The sequence below is a fragment of the Cheilinus undulatus genome, linkage group 19 (genome assembly GCF_018320785.1).
Source record: "Cheilinus undulatus linkage group 19, ASM1832078v1, whole genome shotgun sequence".
NCBI classification, from domain to species: Eukaryota; Metazoa; Chordata; class Actinopteri; order Labriformes; family Labridae; genus Cheilinus; species Cheilinus undulatus.
In genome coordinates, this window is record NC_054883.1 from 27,371,883 (window position 1) to 27,392,678 (window position 20,796).

The 20,796-nt window shown below is 38.4% G+C and overlaps 1 protein-coding gene across 1 annotated transcript in view; it reads left to right on the top strand.

Moving 5' to 3' along the window:
- Positions 1-19,607, top strand: part of tpk1 (thiamin pyrophosphokinase 1) — a 62,311-nt gene extending 42,704 nt beyond the window's left edge. Inside the window, exon 9 of the mRNA XM_041814586.1 lies at positions 18,865-19,607. Within this exon, the coding sequence (XP_041670520.1) occupies positions 18,865-19,010 (146 nt within the window). The 3' untranslated portion in view covers positions 19,011-19,607. The remainder of the gene's footprint in view (positions 1-18,864) is intronic.
- Positions 19,608-20,796: the final 1,189 nt, after the last annotated feature.

Sequence of the window (20,796 nt, forward strand, 5' to 3'; positions counted from 1 at the left end):
ATTCCTTACAAATGTGGCAGCATTTTAAAGTGAAATAAACAGGCTTTCCAGTGGTGTAAGATTTCTTGCCAAGAGGAATTGTTACAACAAAGAAGAAGTTTATATGCAGTATATCAGTATTATTTAAAATGAGCAAATATTGATCCACCATGAGCACAAGAGAGCGCAGACCTCCGCCATTAGCCCTATCTCCCAATAGTGAAGAATCCTTTAAAAACATTCCTGGATCCAGACGGTAATCCAGATCACTCCCAAAATCTAATTTGCTGATTACTCCCTCCCTGGTGGGGTGGAGACACAGTGAGGCAAAGCTTTGGCTTCGCTACGTGTGAAAGTCATGGCAGAGGGTGAATATTCCTCTATTCCTCCCAGCATTGTGAGTATTCTCGCTACAATTTGCTGTCTTTCCCTCTGTTACACTTCGACTCGTCTCCTCGACCGGGCGTGCATCTTTCAAACTCTATAAACTCCAAAAACTTTGGATAAGTTACTCATGTCCGCCATCTCCTGGTGTAAAGTGGTAACAGCACAGCCCTATCTCCCAGTAGTACAGAATCCTTTAAAAAATTCCTGGATCCAGACGGTGATCCGGATCAGTCCCAAAATCTAGTCAGTTCTTCCTTATGCCATTTCTGACATTTCCTGAAAATTTCATGAACATCCGTCCATGACTTTTTGAGTTATGTTGCTAGCAAACTAACTAACAAACAAACAAACCCACCCGATCACACAACCTCCTTGGCAGAGTTAACAACATTTAGTAGAGTTAAAGAAAAATTTCCTTCTAGGGGTGCAGGTGGCAGAATGGATAAGGCAGGCGGCCCGGGTTCGAATCCGGCCTGAGGCCCTTTACCACATGTCTCTCCCCGCTCTCTTCCCTGTTTCCGACTCTATCCACTATCCTCTCCTCTATCAAATAAAGGCACAAAATGCCCAAAAATAAACCTTAAAAAAAAATTTCCTTCTAACAGGCAGAAACCTTAAGCAGAACCAGACTTCTGTTGATCATGCTAAAGCTGTTTTGGGAATATGAGGGGATAGAGAGAGAAAAGAAGAGTGAGGGATAAAACGTGACAACAATGACTTGATCTTGTCGTAGCTGGAGTTGCAGCGTACCAATTTTTCCTCTGTTCCTGTTTTCATCTCTGTCGCTTATATTGAGATAAATGAGGAACAAAGGAAATAGGTTGATGACGAAGCACAAAAAAGTGTTGGACAGGAATATTTCCTTGATTTTATTTCACTCAGCATAGCTTGTTAGCTTGCTGTAAGCTTGGTTGTCCAGATCATAAACTCACCTTCATATTTTTTTTCTCATTAAAAGTTGGTAAAAAGTTTATTTTGTTAATCTGTTAGTTTTGAAATAAAAATAAATTAAAAGCCTCACAGAGACGTCTGGATGAACTACACCAGAGCCTTAGAGCTCACAGGTCGATGCCCTGTGGAGCACAGAGAGAGAAAATACTACTGGCAGCAAAGAGAACTCCTGAAAGTCGTGACAAAAGCATCTGTTCAGAAAAGCCTGTTGGCACTTTTTACATAATAGAAGATTTGTTGAAGCCTGAAACTGACATGCATTTTAATCAAGTATTTGAGCAAATAAAAAAACGTAAGAGGTGGATGAGGAGGTGGAGGTGTTTGAGCTGGAGAGTCAGGGTCTTGTTAGTAGTGTGTAAGGATGGCATTAGAACCTATAAAATAGCATTTTTGCTCATGCTGGAGAGTCCTCCCCTTTCATATTTTTGATTTACTTGTTTTTGTTCTGTATCTCAACAAAAATTCAGGCATAAATATACAAGATTGTTGTGGTTCTATATTTTTTTAGTCGCAGGTTTTGCAGACTTAGAGCTTCTGATCTGTTGGATGTTGATGTGTGAAAGAAAGGCAATCTGCAACATTACAGGGAAGCAGAGGTCTGTGAATGGCTGTCATTTAAGAGAGTCTTTGCAAAGACAGTCTGCCGTCCAACAATGGAATTGCGCTGGCTACAGTAAAATTAAGCCAAAGGGGAAATAATTTTTATTTCAATTCTGACCTCCAAATGAACCCCACACTGTCTAAGTTCAATTTCTACAGAGATCTGACTTTTCTGGCTTGATCAGAAAGTTAATGTTCACCAAACTCCCAAGTTCTCATGAGACACTTAAACACACTGTGAATGTAAGCGTTAAAAGTAAATCTTTCCAGGTCTTTAGCTCTCACCCTCAGGCTGTTTATAATGTTTGTGGTTTTGCAGTCAACATGCGGTCAGTGATTGCTTTGGTCTGAGGTTTAAGAAGATAAACTGTGAAGGAAAGCAAGGTCAGTAGGGTCAGCATAATTTATCTCCCATTAAATATGGTCCTTATTTAAGCCCAAAATACAGCAGAAAATCCTACAGCTACTGCAGGCTCTGCCTGAGAATGGTTCTTCCCATTTTCCTCTCAAGAAGTTCAGATTGGTGTGCTGATCCCATAATTATGTAAAATAAGGTTGAGTTCTTTGCCCTCTCAAATGTTCATGCCTGGGAAGATTAACCCAGACCTGCTCGTGTTGGCCAGGTCTGGCTGTGATTGTTGATTGGTGTTGCCTGCAGTAACATTTTAAGACCCCTACTGATTTATTTGCATTAAGTAGCCCTAACCTCCACTTTCCCTGCTGATTTTCTCTGCTTGGATGCTTTCCATTGCCCTTGCTCTGCCCTGCAGAAAATGATTGGCAGTGGACCACCAACAGCAAATAACCGTAACATTAATCTGACATAAAAAGATGTCATTGAGTCTCCACAGAAAATGAAAGTAGCAGTTTAACCATCTAATTATTTTCTCTGTAAAAGTTAGATTTCAGTAATTTTAAGAAAGGCAGTAAGTTTGGGTGAATGATGGAGTTTGAGGTGCCATGTAGATTTTACATCTTGATAATCCTCAAAAACATCAATAAAAGCCGTTTAGCTTGCATAAGCTGGATGTACATGCACACAGGGTAGAACAATGTATTCAGAAAGAAGGTTTCTACAGTTGCATCTATAGATCACATGTATTTCTTCCAGCATTACTGTTGCAAGCAAAGGGCTGTTTTTCTCTCTGATCTTCAGGTGTATGTGTGAGACAATGGTGACAGAAAGAGGAAAACACATTTGCTGTGTTTGTTGGGAATGCTAAATGCATGCTAACAACAGATTTTGTTGATATAATAACTTGCACTGTTCATATTTCCACGAAGTAAATTTTAATATAGCCACATAGAGAAAAGTTGGTTTGCAAAACTTCTAAGTCAGCTGTTCTTTTGATAAGTTTTACTGGTGAGTTGCTCTTTGAAAGTTCTCAAATATTTTAAAAGGTTGATTCTTTTAGAAGTTTCTCTCTCAGTTGAGTTTTTCTGTTCTTTCTCTTTCTGTTGTTTCCTTTTTTATTTTGTTTTATCTATCTTTAATGAATGTTCTTTGCTCTTATGTCTGTAATAAAAAGGCTACATTTGGAAGAGAACACTTTCTTTAGCAGACATTGAAAAGGTCTGTAAATGCCTCATGTCTTCCCTTTTCGAAAGATAACTTTCTTAAATGAGGAGTGGAGGAAGTTTTGAAAAAGACTGCCTGGTTTCAAGAAGATAATGATCAGATCTTTAAGGGCCTTCCTGTGTAATTGCCACATTTCTCAGGAGGCACTGGGTAGATGTTCCCATGAAGCCTATACTTCCTCCCTCCACAGTATAGTTGACAGCTGACCACCCTGCGATTTTTCATTTAGCTGTGAGCCTTGCATATCTCTCCTTCTTCCAATTGAAGGCAGCCACCATTCCTCCCTCCCTTGGGACATTGAGTCTCACAACGATCAATGTCCACACTGTGGTGGACCATAGGGTTAGTGTGATCTCACTGAAGAAACTTCAGTTATTGTTTGAGGTCCAATCTAATGGCCCAGTCATGCCCTGGTATAATTTCTGATATCTTCCTTTGTGTGGTGTTGTGTCCTGAGTCTCCTCGACCAACTGAGCGGATCAGCCTCTGAGGTGTTAGTGAATTATGCTTCCTTGCTTCCTGCCTGCATGTCTCGAGAACCTCAGCCAGGTTTTGACCCAACCTGTACCGACCCTGCACCGGTGCTGTTTTGTAGCTGTGATTTAGGCTTTGAGTGTTGAATAAAGTACAGTTTCATAGACTACCGAAAGGTATGGGGGGTATAAAAATGAACGTGAAAACATAGCTGAAGCAGTAGTTTTTATAACTTACAGTGGAAATTATTCAACCCCCATTGGATGTTTAACCCTTTTATTGATTTTAAAAATAAATCATGGTCAATAGAATTTTGCTTTTGGCTTCGGCTTTTTTTTTGCAAAACATTTTAATATCAAAATGAAAACAGATTTTTACAATCTAATGTCGATTAAATGAAAATATGTAATGTTAAACAAGTGACTGCATAAATCCCCCCCCCCCAGTCAGTATTTAGTAGATGCACCTCTGCCTGGGTTACATATCTGGACACTGCAATTTTACTCCAATTTTCTTTGTAAAATTGCTCAAGCTCTGCCGGGTTGCAAGGGGATCAAGTGTGAACAGCCCTTTTCAACTCCAGAAACAAATTCTATACTGGATTGAGGTCTGGGCTTTGATTGGCCACTCTGGAACATTCACCTTGTTGTCTTTAAACCATTCCCATGTAGCTTCGCTGTGCTCTTCGGCTCATTGTCTTGCTGGAAAATAAATATTCTCCCAAGCCATAGTCTCTTGCAGACTGAATAAGATTATCCTCCAGGATTTTCTAATATTGCCACATTCATTGTACCCTCTACCTTTACAAGCCTTCCAGGGCTGGCTGCTAAGAAACATCCCCACAGCATGATGCTGCCACCACCGTGTTTCACTGTTGTCCTCCAAACATAGCATCTTGTCTGATGGCCTAAAAGCACCATTTTGGTCTCATCAGACCAAAGAACTTTCTTCCACTTGACCATGGAGTCTCCCTCATGCCTTTTGAAGAACTCTAGCCAACAATTAATCTGAGTTTTCTTCAACAGTAGCTCTCTCTTTACCACTCTCCCATAAAGCTTTGACTGGTGAAGAACCCAGTCATCTCAGCTGCTGATGCTTGTAACTCCTTCAGAGTAGTCATAGGTGTGTTGGTGGACTCTCTCACTAGTTTCCTTGCAAGGTCACTCAGTTTGTGAGGATGGCCTCATCTAGATAGATTTACACATGTGCCATAGTCCTTCCATTTCTTGATAATAAGTTTGGTATCCATCCCCTGGCTTATAATTTACAAAAATCTTTTCTCTTGGTTGCTTCGATTGTTCTTTTGCCTTTATGGTGTAGTGGTGTCCAGGAATACTAATCAACCACTGAGTGGACCTTTCAGACACAGGTGTCGTTATACTACAGTCACTCAAGACACATTCACTGCACTCAGGAGATCCCCATCTCACTTATAGTGAGACCACTAGCACCAATTGGCAGGACATCTGTTGAATTAGGTCAGTCACTTTAAAGTGGGTAAATATTTATGTGATTTTATTAATTTTTGTAATCTTGTTTCATTGACATTGCTTGGTAGAAATCTGTTCTCACTTTGACTTGAAAGGTTTTTTTTTGGGGGGGGGGGGGGGGGGGTGCACATTATATGAACCATAATTGATCAAAAAAAAATAAAAGGGTAAAACTTTCAAGAGGGTGAATACTTTTTATAGCAACTCTATACTTACAAAAAAGAAGGCTTTTGTTCTTTTTTTTATCTCTGTTGTAGGATAATGACTCTTTAGCTTTAATATTGTGTTTGACTGTCATAAGGCTATTTTTTGTGAAATCGTCAGTCTTTTTCTCATCTCCTATCATGATTAGTGTAGAGCTTTGTGTTCAAGAGATAAGACTGATCAGTGGATGAATTTTCATATGGGTTGACCTCTCAAACATTATCTTGAACATAACCGCCTTCAGAGCAGGTCAGATTTTGCAAAAACAAAGATGTGAACCGGTTATGTAAACAGACAAATATGACCAAATCTAAGCAAATCCACAATTGAGCATTTAGACTTTCAGTGTGAGCATATCCTGAAATGTCCTTCACAGCATTGTAGCCTACTAAAGAGATGCATTTACCTTGAGAATATCCATAGAATGTCTTGAACTGAGACTCATGTGGATGATTATTGATGGGAAGGTCAGTAATACAGTAGGTGTCCTTTTCTGACTGATAGCTACCATCCAGAATGAGGATGTCTGTCTGTATGCACTCTTTGTGCTGGTGTGAAGAAAAACCTTCTCAGTCATTTGTTTGTGACTGAACCCTCTTCAATCTGACAGCTTAATATTTAAAAGCATTCATCCTGCAGAGACACACTGCCTGAGTTATGGCTTCTGGCACAGTGTGGGTGGGTGTGTTTGTGATAATGTGTGTTAAACTGGCTACATTTCAATAGTCTTCCACAAACTGAGTCTTCCCAACAGGTCCGTACAAATATACACTATAGGGACAAAGGTCTGGCCGTCTGACCATTACACCAACATGGACTGTAGTAACGTTGTATTCAAATATATATACAGTGCTTAACAAATTTATTAGACCACCACCCAAAGTAAGGTTTATGCCACAGCTGCCCTAAATTACCAGCATTGGTAAAAATTGGTAAAACAAAAATCATTTTTTATGTTTCTGCAATGGTTACTACACCAATATGTAGAAGCTCTTTAACCCAAATGATATTTTTAATGCTAAAATATAATAATTATTGTTATCCATGAATTTTCAAATTTACTGATTTACAAAAAACTGAAACAATAGTAAAGCACATTATTATTTCTTGATTAATATTTCAAATTATAGTTATTTACTTGCATTCCTGAACAGAAAAATGAGTTTTAGTGGTTGAATGTTATGCTTGATTCATTTCTGACTGCTCAGAGAAGCCCAGTGAGCCGGCTCAAATTTGGGTATAAAAAGGTGAATTCAGTTTGAAATTCCTCATTCCTGTTCAAAATGGTAAAACGTGGAGAGCTCACTGAAAATAAAGAATCCGCATTGAAGCGTTTCATGATGGTGGATGGTCTCTGAGACAGGTGGTCTAATAAATTTGTTAAGCACTGTAGTTTATAATAAAGCTGTCCCTCCTTTTTCAGCTATACCAGCTTCTACTTTTCTTGAAAGGCTTTCCACAAAATTTTGGAGTGGTTTTTTGTGGGAATTTGTGTCCATTCAGTCTGTGGAGCATTTATGGGGTCAGGCACTGGTATTGGACAAGGAGGTCTGGCTTGCAATTACCATACTAGTTTATGTCAACGGTGCTTGATGGGGTTTAGGTCAAGGATCTGTGCAGTCCACTAAGGTTCTTCATGACCAAACTCATCAAACCATGTCTTTACTGGCTTTGCTTTGTACACTGGAGCACAATCATGTTGGAGTAGAAATGGGCCCTCCTCAATCTGTTGCCACAAAGTTGAAAGCATAGCATTGTCCAAAATGTCTTGGCATGCTGAAGCATTAAGATTGCCCTTCACTGGAGACAAGGGGCCTAGGCCAGACCCTGAAAAAACAGCTGTTGACTTTCAGAAGGCATTTGACTCGGTGAGTAGAGATGCCCTCTGGAGGATTCTGGAGCACACACGGGATCCACATTCACTTATCCAACTGGTGTCTGCCCAATATTCTGGAGTGCTGTGAAGTGTGGTGGCTCCACCTCTGACTTCTTCCCAGTTGAGTCTTGGCTGAGGCAGGGGTGTTTCTTAGTCACTACGCTTTTCAGTACCTGTAAGGACTACTGTAGATCATGGGGCAGCAAACTGTGGAGTATCGTTTTGTGATGACCAGATCACTGATCTGGACTTTGCTGATAATGCTTGATCCTTGTGGAGACTGTGGATGTCCTTGTGAGGGCTCTTAACTTGCTGAGTGAGGAGGGTGAAACACTGGGAATGCATATCTCCTGGACCAAAACAAAGATTGAGGCATTTGGGGATGCTGACAACAACTCTGAATCTGTGAATGTTGAGAACGTGGAGGTTGTAGAGCAGTTCACGTACACTGGCAGCACAATCCATCGATCCGCTGACTGCTAGGCTTAGCTCAACCACAGACTTGGACTCGTGCATAGGATGGTGGGTTTGCTGAGCAAGACAGTGTGGTGTTCCCGATATATGAGTATGCGGACAAAAGTCAGAGTCTTTCAGTCCTTGCTCCTTCCAGTGTTACTATACTCTTGTGAGGCCTGGACATTGACTGATGGCCAGGGGAGCGGACTGCACTCCTTCTCTTCAGCACATCTTTGGGTATTGTTGAGGAGACCATATGTCTAATGCAGACATGCTCAGGAGAGCAAGGATGGGAAGAGTAAGCTGTGATCAGATAGGATACCTAGTAGAGATGGGGCATGGGCCTGGTGCAGGCCTGGAGGATGGCCATCAGGAGGTCGGAGCAGTACAGGACCAAGGTTGACTCAGCGGAGTGCTGAACCGGCATATACTCCCATACCTGACCTGACCTGATACTAATATCCCTCCTCCACCAGGAGGGTGGACTTGGTGATGTGAGGCTTGCATGCAGCCGCTTGGCCATGGCCAAGCCACCGTCAGTCATGCTATTTCAGACATGCGGTGCAAAAAATAATCATCAGAGGGATAAAGGACATTCTGTGTTGCAAAAATACAGGTTTACATAGTCACTGGCACCTGAGATCCACACAAACCAAGGCAACATTAGATAAACACACACTCACACAAATCCACTAACAGGTGCAAGGTTTGATAAAAACAAATGTTTTTCACAGATGAATCTTGATGGCAAAGTCTCTTAGAGAGCAGAAGCAAAATGAGAGATCTTAATTAAAAGTAAACTTTAAGCAGGATTATAAAGCTCGATCTCACTGTTAATGAGAGTATGCTGTTTATGAAATGTAAGCCTCCACAAACACATTGGCATGATAATGAAACTGTTTTAATAAGGACTTCACAACATGGTCCGTATTTTTAGAAACATAATGTATATTAACAATTGCAGCATTGAGAAAAAAACACAGTGCGAAATAACTGTTTAGATGTGCAAAAGCTTGTGGCTTAATGGGCCAAAACTCTCCTGTAGTACTTCAAGGGTTTGATATTTCTATTTCCAGCAACTGTAGAAACTTTTCCAAAGACTGTTAAATGCAGAAAAAGATGACTGGGGTTTGTTAGATATGGTGCAAATGAGTAGTTTGTCCTGCAAAACAGACTTGACTTTCCTTGTATGTAAGTGTGAAGTGATGTTTTGTGCTGTGATTTCTGGTTCAGAGTTTACAAGAACACACAGCAGCCTTATTAGAAAAAAGGCCTGATGTTTGATCCCTCTCTGTAGCTTTGAATCTGTCAGATGGAGAAATATTTTAAATTCAGAAACAAAACAAAACAAAAAAAAGAGCGTGCTAAGATAATTTTTTTTTGGCTGAGATGAGGTGCTGCAGCCTAAGCCGACATTTTTCATAATCAGGAAGCCTGTTAAATACTGGAAAGAATTGTTTTCAAAGGAGGAAAACGAAATGTAGCTTCTCTTGTTGTCAAACAGATGCATGCTCAGGGAGGCTTTGCGCTGCATGAGGTAGACATCTCTACTGTAAGATCTCTCCTTTTTCTTCTGCATCCCAAGATTCAAACACATCCTGACCTCCTCTTATCTTTTTTATTTCTCTTTTCTTCTCTCTCAGCCTGATTTTCTCTCTGTACACTCACCTTGTGTTTTTTGTCTCATTCTTTCAACACTAAAGTCCAAAGAAATTGTATCTATTCTCCTTCTATCTTGCAGGTTTTTTTCTATCCCTCTGTCCCCTCTCTCTACTCACTTCCTGTTACACCTATCTACATAGTGGCACAGCCACTTTCTGCCCTTCTACCTCTCTTTCCTCTCATTTCCTCCCTCTCTCCTTTGCTCAGACTCACCAAGGTCCTAGAGAGGGGAGATAAAACATGTATCTATTCTGTAGTGGTACAGTGGCAGCAGGAAGGAAAACTGCTGTTTTATAGTTTTATTTATGGATCTGTAGATTTTTGGCAGCAGGAGGAATGAAGAGCAGCCTGACTTGAAGTGCTGCTAGTACCCCTGGTGGAGTTGCTGACTAGCAACGAGGCAAAGTATGCTCGGACAAATTTACATATTATGGCCCAAATATAAATTTTCTCAAACCAAACAATCCTGCAAACACATGTCTCTCTCTGGTGTCTACCAGCAGAGACAAGGCCAACTCAGATCAGAACAGTGTGTCACCACACACTCAGCAGTATGGTCATAAATGTTTAATGGAGGTGGATAAATCGTCAAGCAGCAGATTGTTCATACAGTGCTTGTGCTTATTGGTTCATGTCACAGTCAGTAGATAGCATTTAAACAAAGGAGGATGTCAGGTAGAGAAAAAAAAGGACACTGCTGGATTGAACTAACTGTCTGATGTATGATGCAGGAAAACAGCCACTTTTTTGGGGCAATGTTCAAAACATCATCTTAATGCTGGTTGTATGTGATTCAAAATATCTAAATATCAGGGATAAATGATTGGGAAAATTATCATGTTTTTTTCCCTGACATTGCGATTGTGATTTTATATTTTTCATATTTTTTTACAAACTTTAATCATATGTATTTTTCAACAAACACAGGTAAAAACTCATTTAATATTATAACCATCATTATAAAATAGATTTAACAAATATAAACTGTACTTTCCATTAGGCCAGGCTTATATGTATGGCTCTATGAAAGCCATTTTATTTTTTACCAAATTCTGTTTTATCTGCTTTCATTTTTTGGATTTTTTTTTTTTTTTACCTTTACATTAATTTTACCATCAGAGTCTTGAGTTTTTGTTAGTTATTAAAATGTCCTTTGATTTAACAGCAATAACCTGAAATTCAGCTAATTTTTTGGATCTATTGACAGGCTGCAGTTGACCCATTAGCCAAAGATTTGGCAACCTGGATGTAAACTAGTGATACTCTGGGTAACAGTCAAATATTCCCAACACTGAAAACACTGTGTGAGTTTGAGTACTTCCATGTATAATTACACAGGGTCCTGACTGATGTTTATAATGTAGATGTAGAAATCCCGTTGTTCTCTCAAACACAGAGTCATTAGAAGGTTAATAAATGTGAATTTATCTTAAAACTGAAAAATCCTGCGTTGGTTCTGACCAGGAATTAATTGACGTTGTCGCACAGATCAGCTGTTTTAAAACCAGATTGCAGATGAAAACAAATAAAGACAACTTATATTTTAAGGTGACTTAATAAAAGAAAGCCTACTGTGGTTACCACCGAAGCAGAAACAGTGAAGAAGAGAAAGAAGCAAAACCCATGAGTTGCTGTGTGAGGGAAGGTGAGGGGTACAGGGGTGTATGAAGGGGGGTGAGGTGGGCAAGATCATTGTTTTATGTTCGTTTAATTTTAGGGGGGGATTAATGTTTTTTAAGGAAATAAGTGATTATCTTAAAAAAGACCGACTAAATCGCTGTGTTTCAGGGGCCTCACATCAGAGTCTGCAGGGCCTCACTTTGGTCAGGAGTGGCCCTGTATGTAGCATTTGCCAGCTTTTCTGGCGGCCACTTTGACTGGATTATATTATTAAGAAGGGGAGTGAGTGAGTGTTTGTAAAGCAATGTGCAGGTTGTACCACGAATATTCTTACAGATATATGTTCCTCTTTCTCATGAAAATGGCGTTCCAGTTCCATTAAATCAATATCCGCGATATTCCATGTTTAATAGTAGATTCCGTTTTTAATTCTGCTATTCTGTCTGCGATTCTGTTATCTACTTCAAACACATTTGTAAATTAACTGATTTGATTTTGATTTGACAGGTTGTATCTGTTGAGTTTTTTGTTGATCTGGTCTTTTTATGGGAGTTTATTGTAATGATGCTCTTAGCAAGTAAAATTTACTTTAACTTCTAATTGGTTCCACATCAAAGAAAGAAGGAATAAGAATTAGCTAATGTTGTGTTATGAATGTGATCTTGGCTTAATATTATAATTTGCACGGTAACAAAAGTCCTAGCCTCATTCATCCAACCAACATATTCTGATATAATTCTATTTCTCCTCGCTTTATGAACTGTCTACTTTACTTTTAAAAAGAAAAGTATGAAATTTGTCCAATTTATGTCACTAATGTACAGTCTCCTTCAGAATTTGACAAGAGAAGAGAGTAATCTGTGCCAAACACAGTCATGCATTCACCTCATTTCAATAATTGGACAGGTCTTTATTGAACAAACATGATTTACAGAAAATGAGTTTCTCTCAGACTGTGAAGCATGATCAAATTTGATATCACCTCATCCTGAAGGAGTGGAGGCTCATCTACAGACTGAATTAGTTTTTTGATATGTGTTGTTTAAAGAAGATAGATACATGTGTGACGTGAAACACATTCACACAATACAAATGCTTCATGTAGCTCCTTTTGCACAAAATTTTGATCAAATAAAAAAGACATATAGAGGCAGAAAAAGAGAAGTAACAGTCCTGTCTGATCTCCAAAAATGAGCCTACATCCGCAATCCTCCTTTTACCTGTCCTCTTTAGTGGGTAGTATCTGCTAGTCTCTTCTCTCGCTCGCCCTCTCTCTCCTGGGTAATTTGTTGTGTAAATACGCTCTACTTACAGCTGACAGGCCCTTTCGGCTGTAACGCTGGAAATGCAATTACAGGCAGCAAACATCTCCATTGTTGTCACTGGAGGGTGCAATGCTCATTTTGGTCCTCTCTGCTACGAGGACCATTATTGATCAGTATCAGCTTTGAGGAGGGGATTACTAATGAAGCCATCTGAAAGCCTTTTGTAATCGGTAAAGAGCTCAAAAAAGTGTTTGTGTGTGTTTGTTTGATAAGGGATGTGTGTTTGTGAAGCAGACAGAGGAAAATGTGTTTTAGTGAAACAAGGCAACACTCTGCCTTCCTGGTGAGCATGACTTCTTTCTGTAGCACTCTTCTGCCACTGCTGGCAATGTAGGTAATTACACCAGTGTCCTTTTTAGTCTCATTACTGCTGTGTTCTCTTCTCCTGCTGTAAAATAAAACATTGTGCTTAAAAAGACCTCGTATGAAAATGTTGTCTTTCAGGCCTTTGAAGTCTTTTGGTTGCAAAGTTACCTGACATTTAAATACAGGGACTGTATTAGGCTATATTTATTGATAAATAGTTGGTATATTCTGTAGACTCACTGTTGACCTTTTTTGAAAAAAAAAAAAAAAAAAACAACTTAAAAAAAATTTCTCTAAGTGATTTAATGTTACATAAAACCATGGCTTAATAAGCAAAACCATGAAAAAATTGTCCTTTTTATTATTTGTTACCAAGATTCTCTTTAAGAAGTTTTATACCAGTAAGTTTTTCCCTGCATTATTGGTAGATCTCTTAAATACATTCTTTTTTTTCACAGTAGAGCATAAAAACATCTTATCAGATGTTAAAACTGAAACATTTTTCTATTTAATGAAAATATTTGCTCAATTTTAATTTGATAGCAGCAACACATCTCAAAAAAGTAGGGACAGAGCCATGTTTACAATTGTTAGTATCCCCCCTTCTTTTAACAACAGTCTGTAAACATCTGGGAACTAAGGAGACCAGTCACTGGAGGGACAACTGGAGGAATGTTGTCCCATTCTTGTCTGATGTAGGTTTCTAGCTTCTCAACAGTCCTGGGTCTTATTTGTTGGATTTTTGGTTTCATTATGTGCCAATGTCTTCCATTGGTGAACGGTCTGGACTGCAGGCAGGCCAGTTCAGCACCTGGACTTTTCTTCTGTGAAGCCTGATACGTTGTTTATGTTCTATTGTGAATAAAATACAGGTTTACTGAGATTTGCAAATAATTGCATTCTGTTTTATTTGTTTTACACAGCTCCCAAACTTTTTTGGAATTGGGGTTTTAATATAAAGACATCCTCATCAGTATGATTTGTTACAGCAAGATACAACATAGTTCCATACAGTACGATATACTTACAGGTAATTTGCATGCATGTAGTTGCCTTTACAGTAGCCGTAATAAATAAACAAAAACAATAGAGACAAACAAAGACCCCAATTTAAAAAATGAAGCACATACCACTGAAAACTAGAAACATGTTTATTGCAAATTTTCTGGATTATACAATTGAGAAAAAAAAGGTTAGGCGGGACATCTCTTTTTTCTTTTTTGGACCCTTGAAAAAGCATAAATTCAGAAGTCTGCCATGCCAGATTACAAAGTTCCAACTTTTCTATGTTACATGACAGCTAATAGAGAACATTTTTGTAAAATCCATACTTTTATGGGAACCCATGTGAAAATCTTTTATTCTAATATCAAGCTATCAGAAGTTTTTGATCCCTTCAAAGGGGGATTTGAGGTAAACACTCAAACATAACATAAAAATGCTACTGTATCTGCCTCCACTTTCTCTCAGCTCTTAGGTGGCCCTTGTGTCTCAGCTGGTGGCAGCACATTAGCCTTCAGAGTGGAAATTTCAGGAAAGCACTCAAACACAGTTGGACATTATTCTTTAGACCCTTAGCATTGTGACTGTACTGTATTTTCACTCTATTATTACACACCCCAACTTCACAAGGGGCTTCTTTCCCCATGTTCAGAGGCATTCTTGCCTGATATGCCTGTGTGGGGGTCTTTGAAGCTCTATTTGTCCCTCTTTAATGTTTATAGAGCCGCCTGTGGACAAATGACTTGTTTCATTCTCCTCTGTCTTGTTCCTGTGTGCTCATTTTCGCCTTTGCATGAAGTGAGTATTTCTACAGTTCTTAATAGCCGCCTGTTATAAAGAATGTTTAAACAACGCCATCATCAGGTGTTGACTTGGGTAAATAGTGCATGTAATATACTGTGCACTACTTTTAAATTACCTGTACAGACCAAAATCTTTATTTAATGTAATTACTGAATCAAGAATTCATGTGCATTAGTATTGTTCTTTTTGTTTTGCCCAAAAATGTCTTTAAAGCCACTTAAAAAAAAAAAAAAAACCTTTAGGGTTACTGGCCAGCCTACAGAATTCACTGGGCCCTGAAAAAACAGGGAATGGGCCCTCCCCAGTTGTGATTTACTGACAGTCAGTGCACGTGTTGTATCAGTAACATTGGTGCAAGCATCCTGACTTTATTTTGCAGCTGAAAACTGTGTCAAGGGTTCTGATGTTCAAATTATTTATTCATGCCACTTTTTAACCCCTTTTCATGACCATTTCCACCCAATTTGCCACATTTGTTTCCACAATAAACCATTTTTTGCCACTTTTAACCCTTGTCACTACTACAGAGGCCTATTTTTGCCCCTTTAAGACACTTTAAACCAGTTTTTGCCACTTCTAACCGCTTTTCACCATATTTACCACACACTTTCACCATTTCTACAAAAGAAAATTGCCACCTTTTAACTGCACCATTGTTACCAACCATTTTTTTTGCCAATTTTAACCAATTGCCAGTTGAATGTTGCTACTTGACACCCTGTTTGCCACTCCTTTATCACTTTTCAACACTTAATTCTGCTAATTTTTGACCATTTTTAACCCATGTTTGCCAAATTCCATCATTATTCTGCAAATATATATGTATGTATAATGTATGTATTGATGTGCACAACATTGTATTTTTGTATGAATTTTAGAAATAAAAATTCACTGTGCATTTTCAGTGCTTCAGCCATGCAGCACTCGTTTTCCTTTAGAAATGTCCTAAACTTGAGTACATTACAGACTTCGCTTATCCCTTGTGAATGCACTGCACTGAACACTGACATAAGGGTAATACACAAATTATCAGAGATCCACAGGCAACACTACTCCTGGGCAAATAGTACTTTAGAAATGTTTCTTCCCCACTGTTTATGCTGACAAAGCTGGTCCTGCCATTTCTTTAGTGATTGGTCAGGGATGAGCACAGATTTATTCCAAAACTTCAGCTATTGCCAGCTAAAAGCTCTGTGAGTGCAATGTGAAAAAACAGCTGACCACTAGCACGTTTTATGCACAGGACGCTGAGTGCTGAAAACCCTGAACTGCATTGGTTCAGTATGGAAAATTGATTCTGTCAGCATGCAATTGGCAGAAACAGATCCTAAAAACAAAGACTTTGTAGTTTCAGTGATCAAAATTAATATTTAATAACTGCTTTAGTTAGAATATTTGCATTGATATTCCTTGGTGCAGCAAAGAAATGTTAGTCTCAGAAATACAAATAAAACAGAGATGGGCTGGAAATGACTGACAGGAGGAAACAGAGCCTCATCAAGCCCACCCTGTGCTTTGTGCCACTCAGAGCGCTAATCCTCCAGCTCATTTCAAACACTGCTTATGGCTCACTGACACCGAGCAGGCTGCCAGGTTATTAGATCAAGATGGCTGGAAATGTGAAGCTAGAGCTCATAGCAGCCTGGGGGAGAGAGCTGAGAGAGGGGGTCTTTCTGAATTCATTCATGTGTCTTTTTGTGTCGTTCACTCAGCTCAGCACTGAGTCCCTCGAGAAGCATTGTTTTCTCCAATCTTCGCTGACTCCAGGTGCATTAGAGCAGTGTTTTGTTACAGAGATATGTTTGTTTTATTTTTATTTGGGGAGTTTTGTTTGTTTTCTTGAGATATTGACTTATGGATCTCATTTTGTTGGAATAATGAAGCTCATTGGCCATTAAAATGTGTTTTATGAATCATGGTCAGTGGTTTTAATGATAATATGGCCTTTGTGAGCTACAGCTACATTTCCAAGCTTTTCCAGTGTAGCCTGCAGTTACAATGAAGAACTTCTGTCCCAGATTTCTTTCTCTGTGTTGCAGAGTTTACAGTTCAACCAGAAACTTAAAAAGCAGTAGTGAAGTGAAGTTAAGAAATTACATCCAAGGAAGACCTTTTTGCTATTAGCACTTGCATGTAGATGTTTGTTTATAGATGTTATTTAAAGCAGGGTGCACTATATCTGTATGGAGAGCAGAAGCAGCAGAATACAGTCAGACAGTTTCACTGCCTCCAGCCAGTGCCTGCAGAAATGCTAGAAACTAGAACACCAACATCAAAATGTTGCTCCAAAAAATCAGATGTCAGTTTTATGCTGAATGAAAATTTACAGTCTTCTGATTGTTTCATTCTTCACAACTTAACTCATCCAGACCTAAGGCTGTCTTTAAAATGCAGCTGCTAAAACCTAAGAAACGCCTGAAGACAACCTCCCAAAACCTGAGGATTTGGGTCAAAAAATAAAAATCATTCATTTCAAGCAAAAACAAAACTTTTGAGTAAAAAAAGTAAAAAATTACCTAATGTGTGGAAGAAATTCATATCATATTAAGCCGTTTGCATTTTTAAAGTCCTGCAGTTGAGATCCTGATCAAATTATACATTTTTAATGGGGCTGATCAACGAGTAAATCCTCGTGATTTTAGCCCAGAATCATCACATCATTAGCATCCCGACGCAGAAGAGGCATGTCAATTTCAGTTTCTTTGTCATTAATGAAAATTGTTATCAGGGCTACTCTGAAGAGCATTTAACAGTCACCGAGTGTCAGAAAATAAAACTTTCATTTAACAAAAACCTTATCATGCACTGTCCCTTACTGCTTTACTGTACCTTAAATACTGTAGGAAAGCTCACTGTGGTCAAAGCATATTTACACATTTTCACTTGCCAATCTACTTACAGTACTAATAACTAATTTAAACCATTCACTGTAACTGAAATGCTGTAAGAAGTCTCTCTGTGGTTAAATGTCTCTCCACATGTGTGCCTTTGCACTGATTTACTATCTTAAATGATCTTACCTACCTGCTGTAAATCTTCCAGCATCTTTACATGTTTTATACTCTGATCATATCCCGTCAGCATCTTTGCACCCGTCTTAATTTTTTATATATAATATTTAATTTCTTTACATTGAGAGCAAAGCTAGCTAACCAGAGTCAGATTCCTTGGTGCATAAGCAAACTTCGCCAATAAAGCTGTCTGATTCTAGACTTTATAATGTGGTCAATGCCCGAGTTTTTAAATTGTAAAATTACATTTTTTTCTTGTAAATCTACAACATTGTAAACTCAAAAATTCTAACTTTGGTTTCTCAAATTTACATTGTAATAAACTCTGTAAATTAACAGATCCTTTTTAATATAATATTAATGATTAACACTTGTCCTTTATAAAAGGCCACAAAAGAGAGTGCAGTCTAGACCAGTGGTTCTAAACTGGTCTATCCTCAGGACCCACCAGTCACTTTCACAACAAATCGTGACCCAAATTTCCAAAAAAATTTTAACATCCCATGTTTGGTTAATTTAATATGTTGCAGTTTGGAGCATGATTGGACCAAATTAAAGAGGCTAAAAAGAGGCTAAAACATTTTTTTTAGCCCATTAGTCTTTCTTCTTGTATTTTAGCAAATCCAGTGCAGTTCCTTGGTGAAGTGCCTGTGAAACAAAAAGATTACCCTAAATGTTCTGACGTCAGTTTCTGTTGTTTATTTGTATGTTGTGAGACTTTTCTTCACCAGTACATATATTCTATTCATTATCAAGGTTAAAGATTTCTGCTCATTCATCCACTGACTCCTGTCTTCAGATTGGGAAACTTGCATGATTGTATTTCCAAACTCCTCCTGCACATTCTTTTAAGTTCCCTGGTATGACCACTAGATGTCAGTGTTGGCCAAATGTATTTTCTGGTCTGAGATTTTTAGTTTAATCAAACTACCACATGAACTTTTGAAATATTCATATTGTTGGTGGATTTTTAGAAAAGTAGACCTCATCTTTGTATCCTCTGATGAAGTGAAACAGGAGTGAGATGATGATGGGACTTCATAAAGGGATAGATAGAAATAAATGAATGCACTAATAGGTGCTGTGGCATCTCTCCGTGGGCTGCTGCTTCTAATCATGTCGTCTCTCCTCTGCCCAGATAACCAGGTCCTGCAGTTTGGGATACTCATAAGCACCTCCAACACCTATGAGCCTGTTGAGCCTGGAAACCCCAGGAAGCCAGTAACCGTGACAACAGACCAGCCTCTGCTCTGGAGCATGGGGATACATGGGGATGGAGAATGACACTGAAAATCACTTTTCTGTCAGTATTTGACTCCTCAGAAAGCATCACTACTGGTGGAAAAAAAAGATTTATAATTTGCCCAACAGGTCGCCAAAAATATTTCACCTTCATAAATATGATAGCTCATTTATTGTTTTTAAAGTTAGTTTTTCATTATATAAATCTTTCCCCCATTTCCTGTATATTTTAACACTTGGAGCGTTCAGGACTCACTTGTCTGATCTCCTTCACATTTGAAAAAGCACCATGTAGAAACTGATCGTCTGCTGCTCATATATTTGCACTTTATGACACCACAATCCAAGCCTTACTCCATACAAATATAGGGTTCGCAGTTTTATTGTAGAGAATTTTACTGAGTGTCTTAAAAAGCTACTACTGGAAGTATATTGCTGAGAATGACGACAGCAATCACTACCAGCAGTATGTCTTATTTAAACATGTGCAGGTTCCTGCTACAGTGTGTGCCTTTGACACTTGTCCTCTTAAAGCTCCCGTACTGTCGATTTTGAAGGGAAAGAAACACTTCACTTTACTTCAAATTGTGTGTGCCTTTGATGAGTTTACTACTCAAAGTAAACAGAATATGCCAAATAGTTTGTTGTCTTTTTACAGTGAAATAGACAGTAAATGTGCACAGAATTCAAGATCTCAGAATTTGTTTGGTCTTTAACCACTGGGATTGAACTACTAAGGGGAAGCAAAACAGATGCACAGTGTATAAACACATCATTCCTACTGTAGCACCAAGCACACAATTAAATCAAAGTCCTCTAAACACAAGCATGCATCTGGGACCCATTTCATAAAGAGGGTTTAGTATAACCTTGAGTCTGTTAACCCTGAAATGATGGAACTCAAAGATTTCTGTTTCTGAGAAACTTCAGTAAACTCAGAGTTTCCCTCTGTCTCCTCCCTCTTACAGAGACAGAAATGTGGTTTCATTTCAGCATCCTTTCAGTTCGTTTCTCAGACGTTAGCTCGTAATAACATCCATTTTTTTAAGTGAATATTAGGACATTAGACTTCATTAAACATTTTTTCATTGAACATGACATGCTTTTGTGAACAAGTATTGATAAAAGGGCTGAATTACTTCACGTGAAGTCACATTTATGTCTAAATGAGGAGTCTCTTAGTCTGAATTAATGAACTAAAAATGAGAAAGGGGAGAGAGTATTTTTGTTTCATGCCAGTAATTCATGTCAGTTTGAAGAATAGCTAACAAGCTAAGGCTTCAAAAGCAGATCATGATTTTATGAGATAAAAGCCGTCTATTTACATTATTGAATTTGTAAATTTACAATGTTACAGTTTTAACTTCCAAGGTAAAAAAAAAATTAATAGAGCAGGTAAAAAAAAATCATGAGGGGTTTACAGATGTCTTCCATTAAAATGGTTTATTCTGAATGTCCAGTATTTGTATGCTTTACAAGTTATTATCATAATCTAACTTAACAGAAAGCCAAGCTGTCTTTAACCATTATGTATAGGTTATGTTCAGACTGTGGCAGAATTGATATCAGGCATTATGCTGTTTGACATCAATAATTATGACCAATCCCACAGCTTTAACTACCTATTCAGGCTTAATAGAGACTATCACTCTTCAGAAAAACACATCTAACCATCAACTTAAATAACTTACATTTTCGAAATGTAGAACTTGGATCCCAGAATTCCAGACTGAATTTAACTCAAAATCTTGTATTGTTGGTTTATATTTTGTTAGGATGCTCATTGGCTTAAGCATCAGCTATAAGCTATCCTTCCTTTACATTGATC